Genomic DNA, 23,560 nt, shown 5'->3' with positions numbered 1-23,560 from the left:
GTTCTCTGGTGTCAGGCTAGGTTAGCCCTGAGACTCTGCTCCTCATTCATTGTGTGAGGGACACTACAAGCCAGTAGCCACCTGAGTAGGGGACAGGTTCTGGGTTTCAGGCAGTGGAGGCTAGTACTGGTATGTTCACTCTGATGCACGGGAGGCCCATGTGGGGAAGTGTGCTGCTGCACTATCCAGCTGTGTGTGTGTGTGTGTGTGTGTGTGTGTGTGTCAGCCAATGGTGGATCAAAGTGTTCTCGGCTAGCCCCAGTGGGGGTGTGTCCCTTAGGAGTCTTCACTCTGGCTCTACAGGACTCTGGGTCCAGTTGAAGTCTTGAACCATAACCTTGACCCACACCAGTCCCTCAACACACTTTATATACCACTGCCGGTGGACCTTTCATCCATCCCCTCCCCTAATGCCTTCCAGATGGACTGGAAGAATTATTTTGTTTCCCCTCACTGACACGTGGTTAAGTGTAATCACGTCAGGCAGAATGCTGAACTGACAAATCCATATTGCTTTGGTCGACTATGGAGAGATCCATATTGCTTTGGTCGACTATGGAGAGATCCATATTGCTTTGGTCGACTATGGAGAGATCCATATTGCTTTGGTCGACTATGGAGAGATCCATATTGCTTTGGTCGACTATGGAGAGATCCATATTGCTTTGGTCGACTATGGAGAGATCCATATTTATATTTTTCATTAGACTCTCCGCGTAAGTGAGCCCTCGCTACATTTACATATCAGTAATTTAGCAGACCCCTTCATTGGAGGTGGTTTCTGTCACAGTGGCTGACATTCTATTCATTCTAAAACTCATGTTTTTTTGTTTTCCATTTTCAAACAAACAATTAGATGTGGTTTTAGTACTACTATATCCTTCTCATTCCCTGCACATTTCCCTTAGCGTGGTATTTTGACTGCTTAAACTGACTGGTTCTAGTTAGCAGTTAGCGGCTAATGGAGTTGTACAGCCTTCCTGTGTCCATACCTGGATGCCTCTTCCCCCTTTAGCTCTGTCTGCATTGGGCAGTAAATCTGCCCCAGTGTTGAGTGTCTGTTGGATGCTGCAGTTGTGGGCGCCTGTCTCCCTTCACTGCTCCATGAACAGCAACCCATCCCTCAACCCTGCCCTCTTCCCTGGCCCCTGGCCCTCTCATCCAGCCACACAGAGCAGACAATGCTGGCCATGGAAATTCAGAGCTTAGTCCAAAACAAACAAGTTCTGTCTGGATCTACACAGAGGCTCAGAACATGAGTTGTGGGGAAAAAAAACATTGTCCTTTGTTTCTTTTGTCATACTTTTGTTTTGTTTAGATTTACAGGGTTCGTCCTCGGATTTAGTTTGGAGTATAGAGCATAGTTCAGCCGCTTGTTAAAGCAAAACATGGCATTAAAACTGCGGACTGATTCCTAGGCCAACATTCCTGTTTGTTTAGCCCTAACCACTGCATGTGAGCACACCATTTAAGGCTCAGGGTTGCTCTGCTCTCTCTGTGGCAATGTGGACAATCAGAAACCACACAACCATCGACAGAGGCCCCCCTGTGGTGTAGCGCCTACAGGGGGCAGAGGAAGTGCCGTCGGTCTTCCCCAGGGAAGACTGACTGATTGACTGACGAGTCTGAAGGAAATCCAGAGAAACTGTTCTGCAGTTTATTTGTAAGACTTGGACACTCAAACAAACCTCCACATGGGGTCTGTTCATTCGACTGTGTTGATGAAAATAATGATTTGGACCCGTTTACACACCTAAATAATGGAGTGTTCCTTCCAAAAGAATTTGCATTCCTGTTCTTAGCAGTAAGAAACAGAGCGGTAATATGTTGCCATGTATTCTTTGGTAGGGATATATAAGGCAGGCGCTGTATTGCGTAAGCAGGCAGGTCTAGCTAGTCCCTGGAGTGCTTTTCTGACGTCACCACCGCTAGCTTGCTCTCCCTCATCTCTCACATCCAGGCCCTTTGATGTTATATTTTGGTATAGAGACATTAACATTAATGAAGGGAAAGAAGGAAAGCGCTCCCCTATTCGTGGTCCAATTCCACCTAGCTCAAACGGTACAGCTTTGTGCGTAGTGTGTGTGTTTACTATAGAGTTCACGCTATATGACCCATTCTGATATGTCTCTAAGGGGGTGGTGATACTGAGGAGTACTCTACCCTGTCCTTCAGAGAGGCTGAACAGAGCCCATGCAGAGCCAGCTGTGTAGGTGTACTGAGAGGGCCTAATGGGGAGATAAGGAGACTCTGAATGGAATCAGCACTATAATGAGAGGGTGTGTGTCTGTCTGGGTCTACTTAACAAAGCATTAAGGCCAGACTTGAAATACTACAATCTGCAACGAGAGAGAAGCCAGTGTCCTTAGCTTTGTTTTCATACACTCCTCACTACACATCTATTAGGCAGGGCTCCACAACAAACTTCACTGGGAAGCTAGCTCCTTGCAGTACCTTCATTGTTTCGCTTTGTCAATTCTTCTGATTGCCCTTAGCTTCAGTGATGCGAAGAGCCTTTCTGGGTCAGTGTCTGTGTTATGACAACAGTAAGCTGTGGTACACACACACATTACTCAACCGTTATGTGTTTGGTGGTCAGCCAATACCATTGCTTAGATGACTGTGCAGATTTTAATAAAGGGAAGGGGTAATGAACGCCCTCGCTGATGTTTATGGGGAAAGGGCAGCCCTGCCACCACCAATGCCACGTTGCTACCTCAATCCCACTGAGAGGGGTGTGTGGCTCCACTAACACATGTTCCCCTGCCCTGGACACTTAGTCTGGGGTTGGATTCTTCTGGGTTCCAGTTGCCTGTGGTTGGAAAGTGGTGGCGGATCAGCTACCAAAGGCCTGCGTTATGTTTAAGATTCTCTCTGGTGGTTTAGACTAGAGCACCATACTGTACTTCATGACTCGTCTCCTTCATGACTCGTCTGATACAAGGAAACCAGTGGGAATGTGAAACTAGGAGCTTCGTTATGGAATGCATTTGAATACGGAGTAGAGCAGTACTCTGAATAAATTTACAGCTCACTCCATTTCCATTGTTCTTCTCCATTCATTAGCATTGGATATTATGCCCTAGTTCAGGGTCCACATATAACTGTTTTTGACCACATCCTTTCCCATTCTGCGTCATCTCTTTATCTAAGCAGTAGGATTGACTGTTGCACAATACTTCCATTCTGTGTTATGCAGTGTTTCGTTTCTGCCGAGGACTGTGGGGTTTATTGCTGTCATGTTTGTGTTTACACTGGGAACAGGACTGTCTAGTGGAGGTGTGTGTGTTAAGACTAGGAAGCTTACTGTGTCTACTGGGATTCGTGGGTTCAAGTCTCTCTTGGCAGGTTATTAGCACTCTTTCACTACAGACTATAGCAGGCAGGCAGGTATAGAACTGTCACTACCGACAGGCTATAGCAGGCAGGCAGATATAGAACTGTCACGACAGACAGGCTATAGCAGGCAGGCAGATATAGAACTGTCACGACAGACAGGCTATAGCAGGCAGGCAGATATAGAACTGTCACTACAGACAGGCTATAGCAGGCAGGCAGATATAAAACTGTCACTACAGACAGGCTATAGCAGGCAGGCAGATATAGAACTGTCACTACAGACAGGCTATAGCAGGCAGGCAGATATAGAACTGTCACTACAGACAGGCTATAGCAGGCAGGCAGATATAGAACTGTCACTACAGACAGGCTATAGCAGGCAGGCAGATATAGAACTGTCACTACAGACCGGCTATAGCAGGCAGGCAGATATAGAACTGTCACTACAGACCGGCTATAGCAGGCAGGCAGATATAGAACTGTCACTACAGACAGGCTATAGCAGGCAGGCAGATATAGAACTGTCTCTGCCCGGCTAAAGCAATTCAGTTCTAAAGATGGTCACAGTAGCTAATAGAACACAAAAATGGAATGATTATTTTCCCTGAAAGAGGATAGATCACCTTCCAGCTAAACAATACTGTTCTAAAGATTAAAAAAAAACAAAAATGGAATGATTATTTTCCCTGAAAGAGGATAGATCACCTTCCAGCTACGCCACAATACTGTTCGATTAAAAAAAAAAACATATATATATATATATATATATTTTTTTAAGAGTACCTTAAAAATAGGCTCGTACTGTGTTATTGACAAAGCAATTTGATGTTCCAATTACCTTTAATGTACAGCCAGTAAGCATAGCGGTTATTATGGCTGAACAGTGCCTACCCTATTCTCATGGGTCATCATATCAAAGATGGAGTGAGGCTTGTCTGTGAGCATGAGGTTGCTTATTGGTTGTTTTCATTTGTAGAGAGAGGCTGGTGACCTTCATGGCTCTGTCTGTTTGGCTGGGCTTAGTTTATTTTTAGTTCTGTATGCTGATGGGTGCTGAGAGTGAGGCGTGGGTTGAGTGAGATGAGGACGGTACTGCTGAGTAAGAGTCCCTCCCCTGTTCCTCCCTTCCAAAGCTTCCATTTCCCACATCAAGTCGGGCCTAGGGCCTGTCAGTGTTTAGCCAGCCTTGCAGTTCTGTTCTTATCTTGTTTTCTCCCTTTGAGGCTTTTGTGGAATTGCTCTCGTTCTCTCGGCCAGCTCCGGTCTGACTAGAGATCAATAATCATTGTTCCACCCGTTGGTTTCCTGAGTCGTGTAAAGGCCACGACAACACCTCTTCCCCCTCAGAAGGCTGAAAAGATTTGGCATGGGCCCTCAGATCCTCAAAGTTCTACAGCTGCGCCATTGAGAACATCTTGACTGGCTGCATCACTGCTTGGTATGGCAACTGCTCGGCATCTGACCGCAAGGCACTACAGAGGATAGCCCCAAAATGCAGCATTTTCTTACATTTCTACATATCCTGCACTCATTTGAGGTCATTTTGACACTGCCACGCAGGGCAGCATGATATGGGCAAACAATGTAGTAGGCCTTATGTTTAACCAAATATTGAAATTGAGATTTCAAGCAAAACACTTGGGTGACCTGTTGGAATCATGGAAATATAATGATTATTCTATAGAGTATAATAGTGGGTACTTTGAATACAGTGTAGTTTGACATAAAGTTAAAATGCCAGGGAGGAGTTATTGTGACAGGTTAGGAACCAAAAGTGTTAAGTGTTTCCTAGGGGACATTAATCTTTGGCTACATTTGAATCTTTTCTCTTAGCTACTTCATGTAGCAAAAATATTAATGCTTCTCATATTCGTCTTTGATTTAGAAGATACTGTTGCATAAACAACATGCTGATTCAGGTCTACACCATCACTGTTATTATCAGGCTATCATAGCTAAATACGTTTTCTCTGACTCAGTAAATGTATTAGCTAGCAAGCCAGGTAACTAGCGATTAGCATTAGCTGCTATCAAGATTTAGGCCCAACTTGCTAAGAAAATACAAACTCTCTATTTGCAGATGTAACAAACACAAACTAATAGTGTAATTATAGAATGCTAGTGGATTTATATTAAGAAGTGAAGTGAAAACACCATCGTCGTCATCAACATTGCTGCATGTGCTGCGTTGACCATAAAAAAGCCAGTGTCTCGTGGTCGAGGAACAACATCCGCTCCTTGAGTGACGGGCGGTGCTAGGTCTATGTGGAAAGTGACATGGAGAGAAAGGGAGCGTAGAGATGACTCAAGTAGCAATGTAAACTATATAATTGGACACTACATACAGGGTGTCACATTTAACTATCCAAACATTCAAATGCCCTTATAGAAGGTAAAGTAAAAACTCAAACCTGTCCCTGCATCAATACCGGTATATAGTAAAATATGGGATACCGCCCAGCTCTACATCCAGGACCTCTATATCTGGCAGTGTCAGTGGAAGGTCCTAAACATTTTCAATGTGTTCAGCCACCCAAGACTGTTGTCTCTGCTGCCGTACGGAAAACGGTACCAGAGTGCCAAGTCTGGGACCAAAAGGCTCCTAAACAACTCCATCCTCCAGTCCATAAGACAGCTGAACTGTTAATCAAATGGCTATTTGTTTTGACTCCATTATTGCACTGGCTCTATGCGCACTCACTGGACTCTACCCGCGCACTCACACATGCTAACTACACTGACACGCCAACACACACACATGCATATTGTCGCTACACACACTCTTTCACACATACTGTTACTATTCTGTTGATTTTTTAATTACATGTACATATTACCTCAACTACCTCGTACCCCTGCACATTGACTCGGAACCGGTACTCCTTGTATATAGTTTTGTTATTTTGTGTTACCATTTCTTAATTTTTTTATTTGTGAATTTTCTTTTTAACTCTAAGTTGTTGGGAAAGAGCTTGTAAGTAAGCATTTCCTGTTTTATTCTGCGCATTTGTAACAACCGCCAGATGAAATGGATTCTGATTTATCAAGCAGAGCTGTGGAGAAGAGATGTTTCAAGCCTCTTTCAAAGAAGAAAGTGGAAAACGCGGGCGTTTCCCCTGCATGGTTTGTTGTTGTTGAACAACACTGCCTTCTCCCCTGCTGACACTCACGTGGGAAGGTTCTCTCTCGCTCCTCTCACTGTTCCCTGGCTCTCTTCTGCTATCCTGTACCTTGTCCCCCTGGCTTTCTCTCCTCATTCTCTTACTGTTTTCCTCCTCTCCTTTCTCTTTTCCTCTTCTCACATTCTGCTCCTCTGTCTCCTCCCGTTGGAGTAGTTGCTATGGAGTGGGAGGGAGGGTGAAGCACGTTGGTGAATCATTCACTCTGCTGCCTGGCAGGGCCTTGGCCTACTTGTTTTGTCCCGCTAGTCGGTAACAGTTGTTAGGGATCACCCTACACAACTGTCATTGGACAAGTCTCAAATGACACCATTACTATAGCCTATACAGTGAGTGTAAGTACACCTTCCTATTTTTTTGTTGCACCCCCCATGTTGACTCCAATGCTTCCCACAGTTGTGGAATTGGCTGGATGTCCTTTGGGTGGTGGACTATTCTTGATAAACATGGGAAACTGTTGAGCGTGTGAAACTCAGCAGTGTTGATGTTTGACACACACCGGTGCGCCTGGCACCTACCACCATACCCCGTTCAAAGGCACTTAAATATTTTGTCTTTCTCATTCATACTCTGAATGGCACACATACACAATCCATGTCTCAATTGTTTCAATGCTTACAAATCCTTCTTTAAGCCTTCATCTATGCTGATTTTATAGTGGATTTAACAAGTGACATCAATAAGGGATCATAGCTTTGTCTGCCATGGAAATACCAGGTGTCCTTAATGTTTTTTACACTGTGTAGTGCATTAGTTTTGAACAGAGCCCGGTGTGGTGAGATGGACCTGTCAGTTCTCACTGTGGACAGGCAGGAGTCTGGTGGGTGACTGTTAAATACTAGACCTAGGCTATATGGTTTCCCCTCTGCAGGTGGACTGCCTATCATGTGTATTTACATTTACATTTAAGTCATTTAGCAGACGCTCTTATTCACACTCACTCACTCTGATATATCTTTATGGATATTTGACTCCCTTAGACTCTTCTCCTTTTAATCATGTCCAATGTCATTACATAAACTACTTTTCCAATACCATTTCCCACCCAGCCACTATCACTTCCTGACTTTCAGGAGACCAAGAATGTCGCTAGGATGGCCAGGCTTGATTAACTCTGATCATCTGGAGGGGTCGTTCATTCTTACTGCTCTGCTTAAGGCAAAAACCAATGTCCCCCTGTGTACTGCTGCTTGTTAATGTGTCTCTCTTTCCTTCTCCTCTCTGCAGTGAACAGAGTATCTGTCAGGCGCGGGCCGCTGTCATGGTGTATGACGATGCCAATAAGAAATGGGTTCCAGCCGGCGGCTCCACGGGCTTCAGCAGAGTGCACATATACCACCACACGGGCAACAACGCCTTCCGGGTGGTGGGACGCAAAATACAGGACCATCAGGTGACTCACTGGGACTTAGGCCTAGATGATGTGTGACGCATAGTAGTGCTTACTGTATATGAATATAAATGCTACAGTATATAAAGCGTTTAAAAGTTGTGGTTAGTTTAAAGTGGGACTGGGATTTCACATGTGACTTGAAACTGCGCTGATCTGATGACTCTAGACTTCTTTATACTTCATTCCGTCTGACCTGTGTCAGTAGGAAAGCAGTCTGGCAGCCATCTTGCCTCTCTGTGTCTCTCAGGAAGGACCCAGTGTCTCTCGGGAATGACCAGCGCTGTAATTGAAAACAGGTCTGAGAGCTTTCCTGCTCCACCAGTCACTAGCACATGACAGCCATGTCTGGACTGGCAGAGCCAAGGTCTCAAAAACATCAATCAATCGGTCTTTGTCCCTGGTCCAAGAGTGAAGCACATGGTTAGCTATAGAGTCAACAGAGGGGGGCAACAATGTAGCTCCATGCCAGAGAGGAAACGTAAGTCTCCTGCATTCCTCTCCACTGACTCTGGCTTACTGTCTTACTCCATATGATATGATCGACCAGACAGCCAGTGATACACATCTGTATTTAATGAAGGGAACATTTTAGTGAACAATTAGAGGATGGCCTGTTCTCAGGAAAAATAGAAGACCTATTTCGAGAAACGCAACACCAGGTGCTGCTGAATCGTTTCCACGGCACCAGACTACACCGCTCTGATTGGCGGATTAGTGTCTGAGCTGATTGTTGTCTGTTTTGTAGCCCTCTGTGTATTTCTAGTGTACACACTACTGATGACCTCGGCCCGAAACCGGCTCCTGGGTTTTTAGCAGAACCCCCCCCCCACCCCACCCCTCAATTCAGTTATGTCAGCAGGAACTGACAAACTCCGTTATTCTCATTACAAACAAACTGGTTCGTGAGCCTCCTATCTGCAACTCTCTCTCTTTCCCCTGAAAATTGATCCCCTGAAATAGACTTGAAGGAAGCCATGATAAACTCTGACTGTTTTCAGCTTTAAGAGTGAATCGTTTTTAGTTTCTGAACTGAGGTTTATTATCCTGCCATGGTTGGGACTGAACAGATGGTTAGCTTGGTCTGACTTGATCCTGCATTTGTCCTAAAAGAGTTTCCTCTACCTGTCTGGGAGCAACTCCCTCAGTGCATCAGACTGTTGTGTTTTAGTTGATTTCACTGTAATGGTGTTCGTCAGTGGATATACTTTCACACCATCTAGCGCTGTTCCTTTGTTGATATAGGATCCCAGGGCCTCATTGGCATGCAGGAAGAGTGTTTGTGTGGAGGGCTGAGTGCAGTACTAGTGTAGTCCACTGAGGCATTGTGTACATCCAGGGATGGGCAACTGACGCAACATCATTTCAAAGATCAGATAAGGAAATCGGTCAATTTAAATGAATTCACGAGGCCCTAATCTATGGATTTCACATGACTGCGAATACAGATATATGTATATGTTGGTCACTGGTACCTTTAAAAAAGAAAAAGTAGGTGCGTGGATCAGAACCAGTCAGTATCTGGTGTGACCACCATTTGCCTCGTGCAGCGTGACACATCCCCTTCGCATAGAATTAATCAGGCTGTTGATTGTGGCCTGTGGAATGTTGACCTACTTGTCTTTAATGGCTGTGCGAAGTTGCTGGATATTGGCGGGAACTGGAACACGTTCTCATACACGTCGATCCAGAGCATCCCAAACATGCTCAATTGGTGATATATCTGGTGACTATGCAGGCCATGAAATAACTTGGAAATGTTAAGCTTCCATGAATTGTGTACAGATCCTTGCTACATTATTATTCTGAAACATGAGGGGCCTCAGGAACCCTTCACGGTGTCTCTGTGCATTAAAATTGCTATCGATAAAATGCAATTGTGTTCATTGTCCACAGCTTATGCCTGCCCATACCATAACCCCACAGCCACCATGGAGCACTCCGTTCACAACAGTAAACCGCTCTCCCACGCGATGCCATACACATGGTATGTGGTTGTGAGGCCAGTTGGACGTACTGCCAAATTCTCTAAAATGACGTTTGAGGCAGCTTATGGTAGAGAAAGGAACATTCAGTTCTCTGGCAACAGCTCTGGTAGACATTCCTGAAGTCAACATGCTAATTGTATGCTCCCTCAACCCCATCTGTGGCGTTGTGTTGTGTGACAAAATGGCACATTTTAGTGGTCTTTTCTTGTTCACAACAGAAGGTGCACCTGTGTAATGATCATGCTGTTTAATCAGCTTCTTGATATACAACACCTGTCAGGTGTATAGAATATCTTGGCAATGGAGAAATGCTGACTTACAGGGATGTAAACAAATTTGTGCACAAAATTTGAGAGAAATAAGCTTTTTGTGCCTATGGAAAATGCCTGGGATCTTTTCTTTCAGCTCATGAAACATGGGACCAACACGTTGAGTTTATTTTTGTTCACTGTATTTTTTAGTAACGGGGTCGGTCTCAATTTACTATTGCGAGAATAGGTGCAACTTAGGTGCAACTTCAAAATTTGTTTTTGTGTCAGTCAATTAACAAGTCTGCACACAAAATAATATATTGCTAAATTACTTAAATCACCGTCACTCACACACACATCCTATAAACAAATGCAAACATTTCTCTCTGTCGTATGGTAAAATGTGTAAAATTGTAGGAAATGAGCTGTTAAAAAGCTCATTGTCCTCTCCACCCCATAGCAAAGTTAGTATAATTGCATGAAATTAACTCCTAAACGTACAAAAAATTATCAAGAGGGGGGCCACAAAAATGGAATGGATGTTTGATCACAAACCTGCGAGCCACTGTGCCCCTCATGAGTTCAGATTTTTCTGAGGGCCCCACCCCCATCAAAGTTGTCCGTCTCTGATCCAGAGGCACAGAGGAGAGGAGAGGACAGGGCCTTTTGCTGCGGTGGTAGATCCTGTTACATACTGTAGCGGCCTCAGGAGAGGCCCATGGGGGGAGAGCAGGATGGAGGAGCAGAGGACTGGTCAGACGATTGGAGAAAAGAGGCACTGCACTTCCAGTATGCATATAATTATCATGTCAGTTAGCTGGTTACAAACTCTTAAAGTGTATTTTAGTTCTAAGTCTAGTATCCCTCTTTATTGGATTGGTCAACTCTCCCAGAAGCTTAATAGTTAAACTTACTGGACTCAGTTGACAGGCTTTTATTCTCTCTGTGACATGTTTCTGGTGAGTATCATGCAGCCAGTGATTCAGACAGAGGTGTGGTATTGTGGGTGGGGGGTGGTCAGACATAAGCACAAAGACCACAGTGGCTTCCTGATTCAGAGTTTCCTGCCATAATACGGTTGAGTAAATCCAGGAAGTTTGGACTCTCAGCGCGGTGCCTCGCTCCCCTCAGAGAACTGATTCCACGGAGGCCAGTTAAAGATGATACCAAAGCCTGCCCTGATGCAGGGGGTGACAATGACCGATTTGAGTGCAATCCTACTATTTCACTATTGGATTTTTTTTCTTCTTTAAAGACTTTATGAAAAACCTGTTCTTTTTGTTCCCCCTGAAGCAATAAGCCCTGACCTAGTTCCTTCCCCCCATTCACCTTGTGAAGGTCTTGTTTCTGGAGTGCCTGACCCCGGTCCTCCTGCCTACTAGGCTACTTGCTGTAGAGCAGAGGTATTTAATGCAGTGGAAAAGCCTCTATGATCTTGTTTCATTTTACCAATGCATTAAAGAGTTTCTGTCACAGTCACTTTTGTCCTTACAGTTGATGTATATATTGCGTATACTAAAAACACACATCAGTTTCTAAATACTGATCCAGTAGTCTCTCGCCTGTGATGACGAAGGTTTTCATAGTACAGTCTCCAGTGTATCGAGGTCTTGCTGTTGTCTCCACAGCTGCTGAGCGACGCAGAATCCCTACCCTCAAGGCCCAGCCATGTATTGTGATGGATGAGTACAGCAGACAGACCCCAGGAGTGTGTGTGAAGACACTGCGCGTGTGTGACCGTGTGTGTGAACAGCGTCATGGGAGGCTGTTTACCCAGTGACGCTGTGTATGACGAGGAGGTGTGACCAATCCATCCAACACACAGGTTTCGGTGGAAGCGGTGCCGGTCACCATGTGCTTAATCAGCAATCCCAGAACCCTCTCTGTCTTCTCCCTGACATCTCCCATCCTGTGGGCCTGTCATTTTAATCCTGCTGCTGTTCATGTCAACACAATGGAGAAAAAACATCCCTTCTCACATAGACACCATCACTGTAGACACATAACGTGCACACACAATTCGTAGATACTGCTTACACACCACCCACACCAGCCAGGCTCCATTCACATCTCCATCTGAACCTGAGGATTTATCTTTCACATGTAGGAGGAACTAGAGTCTTCTTAGAACTGGTTTCACATGATAATTAGACACAGTGTAAGCCCATGTTGACAGTGTTCTGTGTCTGCGTTCTGCGTCTGTCGCAGCTAACTGGTTACATTGTAATTGCACACGGACTAGATAAGATATTCGTGAAGCATTTGTAAGACTTTCATAAGCACTTGGTCGTTATGTACCATCTAAGGATGACTAGACCCGGGACGATTAAAAAAATAAAATAATAATTGTTTATTGAACCTTTTATTTAACTAGTCAGTTGAGAACAAATTCTTATTTACAATGACGGCCTACCACAGCCAAACCGTAACCTGGATGACGCTGGACCAATTGTGAGCCAGATACCAGTATTGTAATATTTTTCTGTTGGTAAAAATTAACTATTTTGTCCTTTAGAAACCTGCTGTATGTAAAACATTGCATGCTGTAGCTTGGAAAATATATACATGTGAGTCTGGGTGAGTTTGTTTCCAACATTAGGTGTGTTTTCTTCAGTAGGTTTTGTTTCCTTGCCACAATACTAACGAGTATCACAATATTGATATCATCCCGGCCCCTAAGTATAACCCAAACCCAAGAGTTAACTCTAAACTGCATGACATGGAAAATCGACCTGCAATAGGATTTATGTCGTCACAAATGTTCTATTCATACTCTGCTTTAGTAAGTCAGTAAGTTGATAATAGAGGGACATGTTTCTATATTGCATCATAACTCGGTCAGACTTTATACACTGACAGACTTGGATCTACATAATCCTGTAGCGTATTAAGTTCTTTGATGGATTTCTGGTTTCTCCTAATGAGCAGAGAAATTCAAAAGTACACGCACTGTGTGATTAGTATTGATGTGATTATTGACTTCTATCTCAAATTTGAGACAGGATAAATGCAAAATGCGTCGATTTAATATCTCTTATTATTATCCGACTTACTGCTTGCTATCTGTCTGAATCTGTTTAGTGGAGGGAATCGTTAAGAGAAAGACTGTCTGGTTGTGGCGTTGGCCCCTCAGAGAACCTTTCTATTTGAAGAATGCAATATGAACCCAACAAAAACATGACCAAGAACCAGCATGTTCAGTTTTTCCTTCAATTGCAGCATCTATAGGCTACTTTTCCCTTTGCAATGACTCTTTCAATTGGTGACAACAGCAGTGAAATCTATAGCTAGGCCTTGAATGCCTCTCCGAGCCTGACTCGTCTCATAGGGGTCCAGAGTGATTCTCGGCCAGGATACAGTACAGCTGATTTCTGATAGAGGCTAGTTTAACTATTTGTGTGCTGTGTTTCTCTGGCTGGTGTCGAACTGACACCCGTTTTGTTTTCTCTGCTCTTCTGTGTGCCTCAGTGAGCTCATCAACAATAAATTATAGAACAGATTATATAAATCTCTGGCCTGGCTGCCGAGAGGGAAAAAAAGTGAGAAACCTTCACATCTTCACTTTCAAGAGCCAAAGGAATGTTCTAATTCAATTATAGATTTTTGAAATGAACTTGGTGCAGATATTCTAGCTATTGTTTCCCTACGGCTTTTCGCGAACCTTAGCATTCTAGAAGTGAAGTAAGTCGCTTTGGATAAAAGCGTCTGCTAAATGGCATATATTATTATTATTATTAAGAACTACCTCAGGCTCTGAATGATTGCTTGTGAGCTGAACGCATCTCATTCGATACCCTCCAATTGTTTATGAAAGGTGTGCTAATGTTTCTCTGACCTGAAGACTATAGACACAGGGTTGCTCTTTAGTCCTATGCCAAAGCTGTTAAATAACCACATTTATCATTCAAGGTCCCTTATACTTTACTGTAGTAAGTGTGGTGATAGTCTATGTTCCCTCCCCAAGATTTTGGCACTGAACAAATTTCCGGTCTGCTGAGCGCAAACTTGAATGTTGTGAAAATTCTGTGTAACTTCTGTCGCACATTTACTGTGAACATTGAGGCTGTACCCGCTTCGCAGGTAGCCTAGTGGTTAGAGCATTGGGCTAGTAACCGAAAGGTTGCTGGATTGAATCCCCGAGCTGACAAGGTAAAAATCTGTTGTTCTGCCCTTGAGCAAGGTAGTTAACCCACTGTTCCCCAGGCGCCCGAGACATGGAAGTCTATTAATGCAACCGCGCACCCTCTGATTCAGAGGGGTTGGGTTAAATGCGGAAGACACATTTCAGTTGAAGGCATTCAGTTTGTTCAACTGGCTAGGTACCCCCCTTTAAGTTAGTTTTAACAGTGGCCAAGTAGGCTACTGTGGCTATTTAACTATAATGTAGGACTACCAAAGTGGCATACCATCAAAAACAACTAACATTTTAACATGGAAATAGCTGTTCTCTCATTCAGCCTACAGTAGCAGCCAATGTGTGGTGTTCAATGCCTACATTCCATGAGACAAAAAAACATGCAGGGCTTGACACAAAGCTGTTTTTCCACTTGTCCTTCAGACAAGGTGACTGAAAATGAGGCAAGAAACCACTTTACAAAATAAAATGAATTATTATTCCCATTCTCTGCCTATTGGCTACTTAGCTTATTCAAGACCTTCTCAAAATACAACACTTTTCCTTTAAGACAGGGGTGTCAAAGTCAAATGGACGGAGGGCCAAATAAAAATTTAGCTACAAGCCGAGGGCCGGACTGTTCTGTTCATTGAAAAATTTTTAAATGACGCATAAGTCTAGTGAACCTAATTGAACCTACTGAAAACCTAACAAATATATTCCAATATGATCAGATAAATAAAGCAATATTTTCTTATGGCTCTGTCAGTAATCTTTAATTTTCAACAGACACAAAAGACAAATTTCCTTTATATAAAAATCCCCATAACATGAACATTAAATGAAAGAAACCGCAAGGCACCATCAGTAGCCTATATTTTCTATTTTAGCAAAAGTGGGCTAAATTTACTTCAAAGAAAAAAACAATAATAGCAATTTTCTATCATCCACTCAACTGAAATATTTTTAAAATATAATTGGATTGAAATACAATAAAATAAAGTGCAAAAATCTATTAATCAAAAACAACACTTTGTTTAAGGAGAAGTAACATGCAGTGAAAACAAATATTAAACTTTAACTTTTAAACTTGAACTGAGTAAAAACTCTAAATATGTGATTGCACAGTAATGTTCACTTGTTTGAGGTTGAGGGTGATACTTGGTGGTGTCCCATCTTTTCCACAAGTTCATCAATGTTCGGTAGTTAAGGCTCTGAGCTGAGGAAATCCTCAGAATTGAGTGGAGGTGTTCAGCAGTTCGACTTCTGTGTGATGTTTTGTTCAAGTTCATCAAAGAAAACAGTTGTTCACAGGTATGTGCTGCCAAACATAGACAACGTTTGAGCAGCCTGGATGCGCAGCTGGGGCATTGTGTCGGGGAGGAACGGGCGAACTCCGCAGCACCCACTGCCGCATATTTTGCCCTCAGTGCATCATTGCATTGGAGGTCAATCAACTCCATTTGGAGGTTTGGTGGTGAGCTTTCCACGTCAACAGCAAATGGGTTACCGAGCAGTTCCAACCTGCTTTTTGTGCTTCAAAGTCAGCAAATCGGCGTTCAGCGGCAAGCATACCTATTTTATCAGCCAACTGTGCGCTCGGGAACGCACTGGTAGAGAGCTTCTCTTTCATGGTCTGGCAGCTGGGAAAGTGGCTCAAATTTTCTTTCCGCATCTGCGTCTCCCACAGAGTCAGTTTGGTTTTAAATGCCTTCACTGTACTGTACATATCAGAGATGACACGATCCCGACCCTGCAGCTGCAAGTTCATTGCATTCAGATGACTCGTAATGTCACACAGAAAAGCCATTTCACACAGAAACATTTCGTCTCTGAGTTGTGTTGTGTCTTTCCCTTTGCTGTCCAAGAACAGACAAATCTCCTCACGAAGCTCGAAACATCTTTGAAGCACCTTTCCCTGGCTTAGCCATCGCACCTCTGTGTGATAAGGCAAATCACCATGCTCCGTTTCTAACTCCGTCAGAAATGCCTTGAACTGGCGGTGATTCAAACCTTTGGCTCTGATAAAGTTAACTGTGCGCGTGATGATGCTCATTACATGCTCCATTTTCAAGGCTTTACCGCACAACGCTTCCTGGTGTATGATACAATGATAAGCTGTCAGCTCACCTGTCGCGTTTTCCTCTTGCATCTTTTCCCGTATCTTCGCCACCAGTCCGCTCCTGTGTCCACACATCGCAGGTGCTCCGTCGGTTGTCAAACCCACGAGTTTTTCCCAAGGCAGCTCCATCTCATTTACACATCTTGACACCTCTTCATACAAATCATGCCCCGTAGTTGTGCCATGCATAGGACGTAAAGCCAAAAACTCCTCTGTCACGCAGGCTGGAGTCCACTCATGAAAATTGACAACTGGGCAATGTCAGAAATGTTGCTCTCATCCACAGCCAAGGAATATGCAATGAAATCTTTTCCCTTTTTCACAAGCTGCTCTTTTAGATTGATGGACAACTGGTCTACTCTCTCGGCAATGGTGTTTCTGCTCAGACTCACATTTAAAAAGAGTTGCCTTTTTCTGGGCAAACTGCCTACAAACTTTAATCATGCAGTTTTTGATGAAATCCCCTCCGTAAATGGCCGGGCTGATTTAGCGATCTCTTCTGCCAAAATAAAACTGGCCTTGACAGCAGCCTGGCCTTGTGATTTGGCTTTTTTGAACAGAGCCTGTCGAGATTTGAGGCCTCGTTTTAATTCCTCTGCCTTTTGTAGCCTTTGTTCCATGTCCATATTCTTGTTTTTGTCCGGTTTCGTTTCATAATGTCGTCTCAGATTATACTCTTTCAGTACCGCACACTTTCTCCACACAGAAGACACACAGGTTTTCCAGCTACCTCCGTGAACAAATAAACTCCCACCTTGTTTGAAACCCCGGTTCTCATGTCCACCTTCCGTTTTGCCATTTTTGATGGGTATCTGAAAGTTAATTTTACTGTGATGCTGACAACTGCTGTGCCATAAATATTGAAATGAAGCAGCCTACTGCTAGCATTGTGGGAAATGTTGCGTGTAAAAGATCCTGCCGGCTCTGCGGTCTGCGGGCCGGTTCTAATAATAAATCAAGATCATCCCAGGGGCCGTTTTCCTGTGGCCCGCGGGCCTTGACTCTGACATATGTGCTTTAAGACATAAACATCTCTTTACCTGACTCCCTGTTCAAAGATGGCTAGAAATACACACATTTTCTGCTCTCGTTGGAAGAAACCTCTCTCCCATTGACTAGAAATGAGTTAACTGGGCTAATAACTCACTACCAAAGAATATGAACAAATGTGCTCATGTGGCTACATGCAGCGCTCACTTTGATCTCAAAACAAGCACATTTACTCCCGACCGTTCATACTATAGACTAACCGCAGTCCAGTTCAAAGTGATATGGCTATTTCCATATATGCCTACTTCAGCTCTGATTGGTTATGGCGCTCCGCTCTGTGTAGAGTACAGGCCTTTGAGTTTGTCAATGCAAAGAATCCTACTCCAATGCCCTCTGCCTACAAGAAAATCTCTTGCACAGTTAGTTTTGCATACTAAATCTTTCCTAGTTTGTTTTGTTTCGGTATATTATACTGAAAGTGGCTAATATTGTGTTGATTCGAACACAATTCCGCCAGTAGAGCGAAACGCTGAGTGTTAACTAATGGGGGGAAACTGTAGCGGGCTCATTATTCTTCTGCACGGCAGTCTGAGGGGAGCTGCGCGCATTCACACAGCTCTGAGGGAACATTGGTAGTAGACTGACTGACTGAGGTTGTATTAGCTGTAATGTATGACTCTTATGAACTCTAAAAACATAATTTCCTTACCTGTAATCACGATACACTTGTTTTGAGCAACACACATAGTCAATCAAATGTATTTCTAAAGCCCTTCTTACATCAGCTGATGTCACAAAGTGCTGTACAGAAACCCAGCCTAAAACCCTAAACAGCAAGCAATGCAGGTGTGCACAGTGGCTAGGAAACTCCCTAGAAAGGCCAAAATCTAGGACCAGCAGGGTCAGAACCAGGCTATGAGGGGTGGCCAGTCCTCTTCTGGCTGTGCCGGGTGGAGATTATAACAGAACATGGCCAAGATGTTCAAATGTTCATAGATGACCAGCAAGGTCAAATAATAATAATCAGTGGTTGTCGAGGGTGCAACGGGTCAGCACCTCAGGAGTGAATGTAAGTTGGCTTTTCATAGCCGATCATTGAGAGTATCTCTACCGCTCCTGCTGTCTCTAGAGGGTTGAAAACAGCAGGTCTGGGAAAGGTAGCACGTCCGGTGAACAGGTCAGGAGTTCCAAGGCCGCAGGCAGAACAGTTGAAACTGGAGCAACAGCATGGCCAGGTGGACTGGGGATAGCAAGGAGTCATCATGCCAGGTAGTCCTGAGGCATGGTCCTAGGGCTCAGGGAGAAAGAGGTGTCGAGAGAGAGAGAGAGAGAGAGAGAACAAACACACTGGATAAGACATAAGAAATACTCCAGATATAACAGACTGACCCTGCCCCCCGACACACAAACTACTGCAGCATAGGTACTGGAGGCTGAGACCGGAGGGGTTTGTAGACACTGTGGCCCTGTCCGACGATACCCCCAGACCAGATAGGATATAACCCCACCCATTTTGCCAAAGCACAGCACCCACACCACTAGAGGGATATCTTCAACCACCAACTTACCATCCTGAGACAAAGCAGAGTATAGCCCACAATGATCTCCGCCACGGCACAACCCAAGTAGTCCTCGCAGTACTTCAGAATAGCTATCCAAACAATCTCACTCGCTCTCCCTATCCTTCTCCCTAGAAGTGCACCATAGTCCCTGTGGCAAGAAAGCAAAGGTAAGCTGCCTAAATGACTACCGCCCTGTAGCACTCATGAAAGTAGCCATGAAGTGCTTTGAAAGGCTATCCATGGCTCACATAAACACCATCCCGGAAACCCTAGACCAACTCCAATTCGTATACAGCCCCAACAGATCCACAGATGACGCAATCTCAATCGCACTGCCCTTTCCCACATGGACAAATGGAACACCTATGTGAAAATGCTCAGAATTCAACACCATATTGCCCTCAAAGCTCATCACTAAGCTAAGGACATTGGGACTAAACACCTCCCCCTGCAACTGTATCCCTGACTTCCTGACGTGCTGCCCCCAGCTGGTGAAGGTAGGCAACCCTTACCTGCCACGCTGATCCTCAACACTGGTGCCCCTCAGGGATGCGTGTTTAGTCCCATCCTGTACTCCCTGTTCACCCACAACTACATGGCCAACACCATCAAGTTTGCTGACAACACAACGGTGTTAGGCCTGATCACCGACAACGATGAGACAGCCTACAGGGAGGTCAGAGACCTGGCAGTGTGGTGCCAGGACAACCTCTCCCTCAACGTGAGCAAGACAAAGGAGCTGATCATGGACTACAGGAAAAGGCGGGCTGAACACACACCCGGTAACATCGACAGGGCTGTAGTGGAGTGGGTTGAGAGTTTCAAGTTCCATGGTGTTCACATCACCAACAAACTGTCATGGTTCAAACACACCAAGACAGTCGTGAAGAGGACACGACAATGCCTTTCCCCCCTCAGGAGACTGAAAAGACTTGGCATGGTTCCCCAGATCCTCAAAGTTCTACAGCTGCACCATCGAGTGCATCTTGACCGGTTGCATCACTGTCTGGTATGGAAACTCCTCGGCATCCAACCGTACGCCGCTACAGACGTCCCAGTATATCACTGGGGCCAAGCTTCCTGGCTTCCTGCCAGGACCTATATACTAGGCGGTGTCAGAGGAAGGCCCAAGAAACTGTCAGACTCCAGTCACCCAAGTCCTAGACTGTTCTCTCTGCTACCAAGTCTACATCCAAAAGGCTCCTTATTAACAGGTTCTACCCCCAAGCCATAAGACTGCTGAATAATTAATCAAGTGGCCACCTGGACTATTTGCATTGACACAGACCCTTTTTTTTTACACTGCTGCTACTCACTGTGTATTATCTATGCATAGTCACTTTACCCCTAACTTCATGTACAAATGACCTTGACTACCGGTATCCCCGCACATTGACTCGCTACCGATTTCCCCGTTTACATAGCCTTGTTATTTTGTTACTTTTTATTACATTTTTTGCTTTAGTTTATTTAGTAAATATTTTCTTAACCAACAATAGAGTTAAGGGCTTGTAATTAAGCATTTAATTTCACCTGTTGTATTCGACACGTGACAAATACAATTTGATAATTGTTTTGAGCATCACCAGTAGTCCTCTAAGGAATTGAAATTAGCTATCAAAACCATCTCAAAAACCATCCCTCTCTCTCCCCCTTTCTATCCTTCTCCAGGTGGTAATAAACTGTGCCATTCCCAAGGGGCTCAAGTACAACCAGGCCACACAGACCTTCCACCAGTGGCGCGATGCCAGACAGGTCTACGGACTCAACTTTGGCAGCAAAGAGGATGCCAACGTATTCGCCAGTGCCATGATGCATGCCCTGGAGGTGCTCAACTCTCAGGACACAGGTGAGGGTGAGCTCTGCTGACCGACGGGAAGAATATCTGCTGTAATGACCTGGGATATCCAGCTCTCTTTGGTGTTTTGACAAATGCGAGGTGGTCTTGCCTGTTGCCGTCCTGTTGCTTCAGCCATCGCCTAGTAGTTGTAGTGAGAGGTGTCCTGCAAGTTTAGTGGGCAAGGATGCACAACTCTTAGCTGATGTAAAAGATGGGTAAGGGTTAGCCTTGGAGTGCTGTTCTCAGACACACTGGTTAATCTGACTAGGTATTGGTCGATTTAAGCAGGACCCAAGAGTTCGAGCAAAACCCTCTAAATGTCAGCACAGTTGAGCGTCACATTAAAACTACAGTACTTGACCAGACATTTGCCGAAGGCACTTTAAAAAAAATATTCTTGTGTTTACAGTCCACACAGATGACTCATCAATGTTTTGCCTCACTTTGCAGAATTCTTTGCTTCACTAAGCTGAATATGGTCGGGTGAAGGGAAAAAATAAATAAATACAAAGAAATGATTTGCGTCTAATTCGTTTTGATCCGCTGTTTATATTGGTTTGGCAGAATGGCTCTCTTGTCCTCAGAGTGAGATCAAATGTTTACTGAGGACCTGCTCTCGTAAAATTGGATGCAATTAGACGTTCTGATGTGTGTCTTGGGAGGTTGTGTGTGTTTGAGGAACTCTGGGTCTGGCGCAGGGGCCTAGTGAGAGGCTCAATCAAGGCCCTGTTCCTGACCCCCTCTGTGGCTGCAACAACTTGTGACTGACTAGGCCCTCAGGGATTCCACACAACAGCAGTCACACTGAGCCTAGTATCTCTCACCGGGCCGTTTAGGCATTTTAGTCAGACTGTTTACTTATTGCTAACAAATGATGCATTGTTTTCAGCGACGGCCATTTCTGTTTTCCAGATATGCTTAATCTCTGGAAAGGCTAGCTAGCGGCTGGCCTCGCAGTGTTCTGTGGGGATAGCTACAATGTATTTGTATTCTCTCCAAGCAGCAGTCTGCTGAGCCCAGCCCACAGTTACCTCAGATGGAGTGGCCTTGGAACAGACTGTGATTATGCTGGTTTCCTGCGCTGCCTTCGCTTAATTTGATGACGGATGCGATGAGCCACTGCGTCTAATGTGAATAGCTTTCCTGTAATCTCCACCACCACGCCTGAGTAATATACACACTGTAGCTCTGGTGATATTTTCTCAATGAGGGCTGGCTGCCTGGGACAGAGAGAGGTGTGTTTGGTTGTTGGTAATATGATTGCAGAGCGGATCATCAGTCATTTTGAGAGATCTGACGGTTGGTGTTTTCCAACGCACACTGCACCCAATCTCTTCCCTGAGGGGAAAGGTATTGTTTTATAGTCTCCTTGCCACTGACTGAAGTTCAGAACCAGGTCTGTATGAATGAATCCAGGTTTCAAAGCAAATACACTTTTATTTGTCACATGCTTCGTAGACAACAGGTGTAGATTAACATTAATTGGCTTTCTTACTGGTCATTCTCTGACAATGCAGAGTTGACGATGCACGAATAGTGACACTTGGAATAAATACACAGTGAATAAATAATTTAAAAAATGCATAAAAATAACATTGTTATATAGGGAGTAGAAGATATTGTAGCTATATACAGGGAGTACCATTACTGAGTCGATGTGCAGAGGTATGAGGTAATTGAGTTAGCTATATACTGTGCATAGAGGTAGGGGTAAAGTGACTAGGTAACAGGATACAGTGGGGCAAAAAGTATTTTGTCAGCCACCAAATACTTATTTTCCACCATCATTTGCAAATAAATTCATTAAAAATCCTGATGATCACAATGTGATTTTCTTGATTTTTTTTCTTCTCATTTTGTCTGTCATAGTTGAAGTGTACCTACGATGAAAATTACAGGCCTCTCATCTTTTTAAGTGGGAGAACTTGCAGAATTGATGGCTGGCTTTTTTGCCCCACTGTATATAATAGACTAGCAGTGGCGTGGGCGTATGTAGTGTTGGTGTTTAAGTATGTCGTGAGTGTGTGTGCGCATAGTCAGTGGAAGAGTTGGTGCAAAAAAAGGTCACTGCAGGTAGCCATTTGATTAGCTATTTAGCTGTCTTGTTTAGAAGTCTTATGGCTTGGGTGTAGAAGCTGTTCAGGGTAGTGTTGGTTCCAGACTTGGTGCATTGGTACCATTTGCCATGTTGTAGCAGAGCGAAGTCTGTGGCTTGGGCGGCTGGAGTCTTTGAAACCGCCTGGTATAGAGGTCCTGGATGGCTGTGAGCTTTGCGGTCAGTTGCCAAGCAGTTGCCATTGTTGCCAGTGGAGATGCAGCCAGGCAAGATGCTCTCGATGGTGCAGCTGTATAACTTTTTGTTGTTGTTGAGGATCTGAGGACGCATGCAAAATCTTTTCAGCGTCCTGGGGAGGAGAAGCGCTGTCGTGCTCTCCATGACTGTGGACAATGATATATCCTTGGTGACGTGGACACCGAGGAACTTGAAACTCTCAACCCGCTCCACTGCAGCCCTGTCAATGTCAATGTGGGCATGCTCGGCCCTCCGTTTCCTGTAGTTCATGATCAGCTCCTTTGTCTTATTGACGTTGCGGGAGAAGTTGTTGTCCTGGCATCACACTGCTAGGTTTCTGACCTCCCATTAGGCTCTCATCGTCGTTGGTGATCAGGCCTACCAGCGTATTGTCGTCAGAAAACTTAATGATGGTGTTGGTCGTGCGTGGGTGAACAGGGAGTACAGGAGGGGACTAAGCACGCACCCCTGAAGGGCCTCTGTGTTGAGGGT

The 23,560-nt window shown here is 44.5% G+C and overlaps 1 protein-coding gene across 4 annotated transcripts in view; it reads left to right on the top strand.

Moving 5' to 3' along the window:
- LOC118397866 (protein enabled homolog) overlaps nucleotides 1–23,560 on the top strand; it is a 151,167-nt gene that overhangs the window by 52,072 nt on the left and 75,535 nt on the right. For all 4 annotated transcript variants that reach the window (XM_052470952.1, XM_052470951.1, XM_052470953.1 and 1 more), the window contains exons 2-3: nucleotides 7,746–7,911; nucleotides 20,607–20,784. In XM_052470952.1, coding sequence (XP_052326912.1) covers nucleotides 7,746–7,911; nucleotides 20,607–20,784 — 344 coding nt within the window. The remainder of the gene's footprint in view (nucleotides 1–7,745; nucleotides 7,912–20,606; nucleotides 20,785–23,560) is intronic.

Source organism: Oncorhynchus keta, chromosome 19, assembly GCF_023373465.1.
Source record: "Oncorhynchus keta strain PuntledgeMale-10-30-2019 chromosome 19, Oket_V2, whole genome shotgun sequence".
NCBI classification, from domain to species: domain Eukaryota; kingdom Metazoa; phylum Chordata; class Actinopteri; order Salmoniformes; family Salmonidae; genus Oncorhynchus; species Oncorhynchus keta.
Note: the sequence above shows the minus strand (reverse complement) of the source record. Positions and strands in the feature narration are given on the sequence as shown.